Source organism: Limulus polyphemus, unplaced genomic scaffold (genome assembly GCF_000517525.1).
Source record: "Limulus polyphemus unplaced genomic scaffold, Limulus_polyphemus-2.1.2 Scaffold1062, whole genome shotgun sequence".
Taxonomy (NCBI): Eukaryota; Metazoa; Arthropoda; class Merostomata; order Xiphosura; family Limulidae; genus Limulus; species Limulus polyphemus.
In genome coordinates this window covers 182386-190980 of record NW_013666672.1, presented here as the reverse complement: position 1 = coordinate 190980, position 8595 = coordinate 182386, and the positions used below count along the sequence as shown (strand labels likewise).

The 8595-nt window shown below is 30.3% G+C and overlaps 2 protein-coding genes across 3 annotated transcripts in view; one reads left to right on the top strand and one right to left on the bottom strand.

Moving 5' to 3' along the window:
* Positions 1–4769, top strand: part of LOC106461940 (transcription factor 4-like) — an 8131-nt gene extending 3362 nt beyond the window's left edge. Inside the window, exons 2-5 of the mRNA XM_022389042.1 lie at positions 1270–1353; positions 2110–2255; positions 2966–3111; positions 3823–4769. Coding sequence (XP_022244750.1) covers positions 1270–1353; positions 2110–2255; positions 2966–3093 — 358 coding nt within the window. The 3' untranslated portion in view covers positions 3094–3111; positions 3823–4769. The remainder of the gene's footprint in view (positions 1–1269; positions 1354–2109; positions 2256–2965; positions 3112–3822) is intronic.
* A 128-nt stretch (positions 4770–4897) lies between these two features.
* LOC106461941 (nascent polypeptide-associated complex subunit alpha-like) overlaps positions 4898–8595 on the bottom strand; it is a 24607-nt gene continuing 20909 nt past the window's right edge. For both annotated transcript variants that reach the window (XM_013921808.2, XM_013921809.2), the window contains exon 7: positions 4898–6815. In XM_013921808.2, coding sequence (XP_013777262.1) covers positions 6801–6815 — 15 coding nt within the window. In that variant the 3' untranslated portion in view covers positions 4898–6800. The remainder of the gene's footprint in view (positions 6816–8595) is intronic.

The window sequence follows — 8595 nt, the reverse complement described above, 5'->3', positions numbered from 1 at the left end:
TATATATATATATAGTCATGTAATTTTCAAGTTATATAGATGCATGCATATATATATATATATTCAATGCAAGTATAATAGCATATGTATAGAAATAAGCATTTTTTAATATTTCCCCCTTCATCCTCCTCTGTTGGCCAGGTTTCTTCTGATAGTGACACTATAGGTTGAAAATGTGTTAATTAACAACTATGAATTAATTATATTAATATACACCCCCCCCCCCCAATTTCTGATGGAGTTTGGGTCGTAACACTTTTATGACCATCTTCCACTTTGACGACCCTAAAATCTTGTGGGCCGTCACTGCTGCATACTTTATCTGAAACTGAATATTTTCAAAGTAAAGTATATAGCCATAAAATTTATGCCTCACTTTCACCTAGAATTGACATCTCCTTCATGCACAATTCTCAACACTCCATATAGTCAGCTTCAAGGATGGCTACTCTATCTGCAACATCTATAAAATTTGCAATCACTCGTTGTTGGCTATAATTTGACACTAAATGTCAGCCATCACTGTAATTGCCGATCCAGTGCTCAAATCTGAACTTTGTGCTATCTTTTAAACTGCAGCTTAAAGATTTCTGTTGTGGGAGACAGCCTAGACATTTGTGTAACATGGACGAAATCGATCATGCAGTCGTGAAGAAAAATTTGATCCTGTCAGCAGAGGAACCCTATACATAAACAAATGATACGCAACCTCAATACAGTTGCAACAATAAGTTAATAATTGCTATGGTACATGTGCCATGCCTGCCATATAAACATTAAATTACATTCACAGCTTGCACACGTAGATTTTGAGACTCCACACATAAACCACAGACTACATTTAAAGGATTGAATGTCAATGGTTATACACCCGCTATTAGTTGCTTAGGTAGTCAAATAAACTTAAAAACTACCCTGCACAATGATGCACTTAGTAATACTGCCCAGGTTTTATTACAATACTCTTAGCCATTTTTGCTGTAGGCTGGCAGAACAGTAACAAATAATATCAAAGAAGAACAAATTGGCAATCCCTATTATGAACTGCTACTGCAGTTTATGATATGTCAGTAAATGGGATGTAGCAGCAAATTCAAGATCTTACAGAATTTTTATAATACACTTTAAACCACCTGTTACTAGAAATATTATAGTTTTTTAGTTTATCCTACAAGCAGTTTTAATGAGTAATATTTCTGTTTTTATACAATATAACAATGTTTTCACTAAAACCACATCCTTAAACAAGCTTTCTTCCACTTTCTGTAGGAACTCGGCTGATGAAGATGAACCTCCTGAAGTTAAAGCTGAAAAAGACAAGGAAAGGAGACAAGCTAACAATGCAAGAGAAAGGTTTGTTTCAAGTGTTTTTCCAGCAGCAATGTCTCAGTGTACAATTAGTGAAGTTTTAGAGTGGAAAGACATTTATCATCATCATCACTCATATTTCTGAACACACTGCTAAAGTGGAGGAATTGAGTAGTAAACAGAGTCCATATTTATTAATATCATGAACTTTACTTAAAATAAGAGCCAAGATAGAATCACACTCAAATCTCTTTCTTCCACCACTAGAAATTAATGAATATATCCTTAAGAAGAAACGTTAGTAAATTTTGGAAGGAAAAACAAACTCAAATCTGTATTTAAAAATTTTTGTAATGTTATTGAATACATCTTTACAATTAAAATATGATGATCTTGGGGAGGAAAAAGAAACTCAAATGATTACTTATTAACAGTTTATTTGTTTTGATTAACTATCACCATCAGCAAAATGTGTTATTGCCAAACACATCATGCATTTCATTTGTGCTTATCCTGTAATTTTGTAATCTGCACCCATAGTGAATTGGTTACTCAAAGCTTGTGATTTATTGCTTCTGGGGATATTGTACAATTTTTTTCCCCTTCAGGCTTGTTCCAAACATGACTGTGTTTACCTGTAATGTCTTGAACTGATAGGATAGTCTGGAGTTACCTTGTTTTTTTTTTTATCCATCAGTATATTATAATTTTCTTTTGTTGAGGTCTATACTATCTTATTGTATCTACTTTGCTATATAGCCCCTGTAGTCATCTTTTAAGTTTTTCATTATTGCTACTCAGAATTCGAGTTCGAGATATCAACGAAGCCTTTAAGGAGCTTGACAGGATGTGTATGATGCACTTAAAGGGAGAAAAAGCCCAGACCAAGCTAAATGTTTTGCATCAAGCTGTGGAGGTGATTACAGCATTAGAACAACAAGTTAGGGGTAAGATATGGTCTGTTTTACTGTGTAGTGATTTGTGTATATATATAGGATTTACAAAATGTTATTACAAGACATTACAACTTTGCTCTTGGAAAGAGAGTGAAAACTTACAAAGTAAACCAACTATGTCAACATATTTCTCAGCTCACTGTTAGAATATTTCATATATTTCAAAGGTATAAAAACTTATCTATTTTTAATGATCTTAAGATATTGGAAGATGTGTAACAAAATATATTCAGATATAACTAGAGGGGCACTCAGTAGAGTGCATACCTTTGCCATGCAGCATTGATCATATTCAGCTCTCAAAAAATGCAAAAATGTGTGTATGTCCATTGTTATCAAGACTACAAGGAATAATATTCTATATATGTCCACTAAGTTTCATCAAAATCTGATCATTTTTGACTGAGTTATAGAACAAAAGAAACATGAAAAATTGGTCTCCATGTTAAAAGATAGGGATTTTCATGACCTTCCACAAACTAATCTTCTAAGTTGGGTCATTGTCCAAATCCATTCAGCTGTTTTTGAGAAATCTTGCTGACAAACACATACACACAGGGATGAAAACTTAACTTCCATCCACTTTTGGTAGTGGAGAAAAGAAAGTGACTTTCAGAATAGTTCATTTTTATTTTTTTAGAGTTTAATAAACCATTTAACATAATTTTAAGAAAAATGCTTTGTTATTATTATGTTTATAGAACGAAACCTCAATCCCAAGGCAGCCTGTTTAAAAAGAAGAGAAGAAGAAAAAACAGAAGAAGGGTCAAACATGGTAGCACACAGCCTTCCACCCCAATCTGATCTTGATCCCCTCTCTCACCAATGACTGGAATGTACATCACAGGTATTTTTCAATCAATTGATAGTCATAGTTTCAGAAATATGATGTCATTATATACATTTCAGCCAATTGATATTGTCATAGTTTCCGAAATAAACTGTGATAATACCAATAATTTTAAGTTTAGTTTTTTAGTGTACAATGCTTTAAATCATTTTAATAATTATCAGTCAATATAAATAACTGAACCAAATGAAAAACATCAGACCTCAAATACAATTAATATAGAAAATAATAATAAATCACCTAATTTATAAATATAATTACATTTTAACCAAAAACATACTAGAGATCTTATTAATGAAATTAGTTAGTTGATCACTTGACTTCAAATGTTAAGCCTCATTTGGCCAAAATGACTGCTAACAAGAATTTTGTAGATAAGACTAATTATATTATTATTGATAGCAATTTAACTGCTTTTTTCTTCCTGCCCAAAGATTACACGGTGAAAGAACACTAAGGTAACAATATCCCATGGAATCTTGGCAATAAGTGTTACAGAATTAAAGTGCTAAAAACTGGGATTTTATAATCACAGAGTACTGATACCTGAATATGTAGTTTTGTGCTTAAACAAACATTCTAAGTTAGTTGAACATTGCAGATGAGAAAGTTGTTAATAGTAAGTATGTAACCTAATGATTAATCTGCATTATAAATGTCTTCGTTTCAACTTTCCTAAAACTAAGTAGCACTTTTTTTTTTCTTCAGGTTTTATAAATTATGGACCACAGGAAGATCAGAACAAAAAAATATAATGACATATATGTACAGAACCCTTTCATATGAACTTGTTCTGCTTCTTCCACAACTGAACTCATTTGTTAAACCTATGGTTGGTATTCTAGGCATCTAACACCTTCCAACGAAGCAAGGACTTAAGCTTTAAATTTGTGTTCATTACTTCAACTGAGAGACCAATCCCATTTCTTTTATTGTGTACCAGGGAATTGTAAAGTTCTTAGTTAATAATGAGGTTAAGCTATCAGTACTAAATGGTATAAAACCCAAATGCTCATAGGTATATTTTTTTGGATGAATAAATATTAAAGGCCAAAAGTTAATTTTTAGTTTTCACGTTTTTTTTTTATTATGATTTTTTCCCCCCAATATCATATGTTGGAGTTAGAAGTTTAGTTTAAAAACGTTTATCTAACAGTAATCACATTTGGGATGATGATGTACTCATTTCAGTAATTTGTGGAGGGAGCAGATTTAAACTTTTTTCTTTTTCATTTGTAAAGTGACCAAATGTCATAAAGAATAAATCATGTTTCATACGATTGTAATTTTACACCAGGACTTAATAGTTGCTTAACTTTTTGTACATGTACTTAATTTGAACAAATGTATGCACCCTTGGTGGTGGTTTATAGTTTTTATTGGTCATTAGAATTTCATTGTTTCAATTACTCCTGTAATTTAATGTTCAGTATTAAGGTAAGTGTGTGTGTGTGTGTAAAAAAAGAAAGAAAAAAAGAACTCACTTCTGTCTCAGATTTTGCATTTACGTTTAGGTTTGATACACCTTTGGCAGCAATCAACATAGGATACAAAAACCTAAAACCAGTTATTTTGAGTAATTTTATTTATATATTGTTTGATACCCATTAATGCAAGAGGTTGTAGGAAATAAAGTATTATTCTGTGCAAGTTTATTCTTTACTTTTTTTTTTTGAGTGCATGTAGCATTTTGTTTTAAGGAAGTCAGTTTAAGTTTTTCTTGTTATTAAAAACTTGTGTTCATTTTCTGTCACAATTTAGAAAATAAGAATGCAATCAAAAGTAACTTACCTGCAAAGGTACAGATTCAGCATTTCTTATTTCTTTTTCATACACAATTTTTTTTTCTCGAACTATCCATAGTTACATTGTTTTATGTTACTCTAAAACAGAAATAAAAGGTGCCATTCCTCTGATTGTCATATTATTTTCTTATTCACATGCTCTTTCATTTTTACAAACTTGGCCAAGAAGAGAAGGCTTCTGCTACTGCAGCTAAGCATGGTCACTTATGTTTCTTTTAGCCAACATGTTCTGAACTCTCATGAGAAATACAAAATAATAAAGATTAGGCAGAGTTTCTGACTTCTTAAATATGCCTTTTAAAGTTATTATATAAATGTTAAGTGTGATTACATGGCCAAATTACTGATAATTTTTTGTTCGATTGACACAGTTCTAAAATAACATATGAAAACTATTTTTGTGAAAGGCAATCAGGTGATTTTGTAAGAAATTTATATAAAATCAAAACTTCAATTACAGGGAATAAATACTTCTAAGAGGTATAGAAGATATATGACAAGTCACTGGTTAAAGAAGATTAACCTAGAAGTATTTCCTTATTAAGATCTACGAAAAACAAGTTTATTACGTTTGTTTTTATTTACCTCAGATCTGGAAATGTTTCAACATGGCTGAATGTTTATTTATCCTTATTCAAGATTATTTTAATACTTCAAGTTTCAGAAAATATTTATTAACCATTAATGTTTTCGTTAGTGAAGAGATGATTGTTTAAAGAATCTAGAATATTATGAGAAGCCTAAACCTTTACTAATTAGCAGTTGGCACTATATTAGATAAAATTTTTTAACATACTTATTAATGTTTGATATAATTCAAGAAAACTAAAAAATTTACACACATCAATAACCTGGTTTCTTTAAACACAAGAAATTAATATAAAACACTACTCAATAATCTTGAACTGTTCTCCCCTCGGTATGATTAAATTTGTCAGTGAAAGTTATTTTCACATGCTACTTTATGTCTAAGATATTAATTTCAATGCAAACAGGCATACCACATCTAATAGTGGGCAGATATAACGCAATACCAAGAAATTGGAAGAATGGGCAGCCAAACTTGTACCACTAAATACAAAAATCACACTTCAATATGTTTAAGCTAGATTGATAGTGCGGAATATCATCAAAATTAATTTTAGTATCACAACTTCAACAAAACAAATTTTCTAAAAGTCCAGAAAATGTATTCACACAGTGTCCACATCATATGTTCAATATATCTAGGATAACTTGCTCAAATATGGCCAATGTTTTAAGAGTTAAAACCTAAAATGGTTCAAAAAACAAAATTATAAATATGTCCAAATGAGTCTTAATGTTCTCCATGGGATTGTTTAACTGAGAAAGATGTCTAAAAATAACGGATTGTACTGAACATTTATATTTTATTTCTTTAAAAAAAAAAACAACTGACACAACGTATGCTTTTCTACCTTCTTATTTTGTAATAATAACTTATTGGATAGTTATTTATTTTACTATTAAGCAAAGAAGCTTGAAACTGGATGTATTGCAGCATGAAACAAAGTTGTACAATTGTTTTATCTCTTAAAAAGTATGAAAATAATTTATTTGTATTCTAAAAACAACCTTTAGTGTTAAAAACGAAAAGTTATATTTCTCAATAGATACAAAGAGTGACCATAATTTACAAGTATTTTAACAATTGTAAAAATGATAGATAATCATTTATCACTTTTGTGAAACATGTTCACGTATTTAATGTTTTAGTCAAACTGCAGAATATAAAGTTCAATTTTATTGTACAGTGTGTAACTTTCTGGCAGAAGGAAGGCAATAATGAACACTGTAGACAATTTGTGAAAGATTCAATTTTGGTAGGTGGTACCTCTTCACTTGAATAGTATGTAGCAATTACATTGTGAGTTCCTGAAAGGAAAAACAGTTTCAGAAAACTATTAGAAAGTACAGGTAATTACTTGCAGAAACACAAACATGTAAACTATAAATACTGTATATCCACATAACACCCTTATATTAATTTCAAAATAACTTAAACTGTATATCTATATTCAGAGAAAGTTTAAAGCTGTTCAAATTGCAGTTCATGTGACCAAGTATGATGAGCTGTTTGACAACTAACAATAAATAATTCAAGTGCAGAACTAATTTTGATTATTTACAATCCACTGAACACCCTTTTGATTAATATCACTTGTAAGTCTTAATTCTTATAAAACAAGGATATGACAACCTTATTAATGAAATTAAAAATGTCTTGAGAGTAATTGCTTTTTAAAGCATGATTGAAAATATAATAAAACCATAAGGTGAGGCACTGAGGAAATAATTTTTACTGGATGCTGGCTGTTTCTTCTCATTAAAGTATTATGACTTGTTCAATTATCATAAGAATTTAAAGCACAACTTTCCATAAAAGGTGGTCTAGGTTAGACAATGGATAACGACATACACATGTACTTTCTTTAATATTAGGTTTTATTGAGAGAAAAATAAACACTTGCTAGAATGGTGTAAGACATTAAATATATTATACAGCTCACAATTTATAAATAATTTGTACTTAAAAAAAAAATCAAAAAGTATGTTATTTGATTAGATGTTCAGGTAAGGTCATGGGTGTTTATTTTAAATAATTAGTGGCTGTGAAATCAATGTTAATTTCAGGAGTTTAAAAATGACATACAAAATAAAAATTATCAACTTACATTATTATTAAGCACAGTCATTCACTACGTGGTAAACATACAGACCATAGGGGTTTTCAATTGTCATCAAGATGTATTAGTGTTACAAACAGTTATTTCTTATTCACTATTTATCACAATTATTATAATTTTAAAATAAATATGAACAAGTATTTAGTATAATTAAGATAATCTTATACCAAAAAAAAAACAGTAAATAAAAGATTCATATTGAACTTCATAAGTAGTGATAGTTTATGGTACTAGAGAGGAGCTTATCATATTATAAAATACATCTTAAAAACAAATTTTCATTAATCTAAAGACAGTATAATGCAAAATAAATTGTCTAAGCTTACTCTAGCCTGTATTTTGAGTATGTGCAAGGTAAACCAAAATCGTAACAAACAAGTGTGAATTGTGTTTATGAAATACCTGTTCCCCCATTATTGTTTTACAGTAAGTTTAAATCCTCCCAGTTTGGTGATGCAGTACCTGTCACAAGACTGGGGAAAAGTTACTATGCACTGGTAAAATTTTGACCTTTGATCCAAGACCTTCAAAAATTAATCATGTCTAGACCTTGTACTTAGTACCTGTTGTATAAACTTGGTCAATTTCATTCACCCTGTATTAAAATATGTCTATACAGTTGGGGAGGATTTTCTATCTATCATTGAACCTTTGACTGATGACTGACCTTTAAAAGTTAATCAATCTACAAATTTGTATTTAGCACCAGTTGTGTAAGATTGGTCAAAATACATCCATATAATCTTGAGATATCATCTTTACAAGATTGGTAATATGGATAGATGCAAACCAATATTCTCCACTTCACAGTGGGGACATTAAAAAAAAAAATGTATATACACTGAGTGGTCACAAGTAAATAGATACCTAATTTTTCGTCATTTAACTGATTTATGCTAACTAACATCGTGCAGTTCAGGAAACACAGAAAGGAAACAACTGAGCAGCGTCCGGGTCCATCTGAGAGG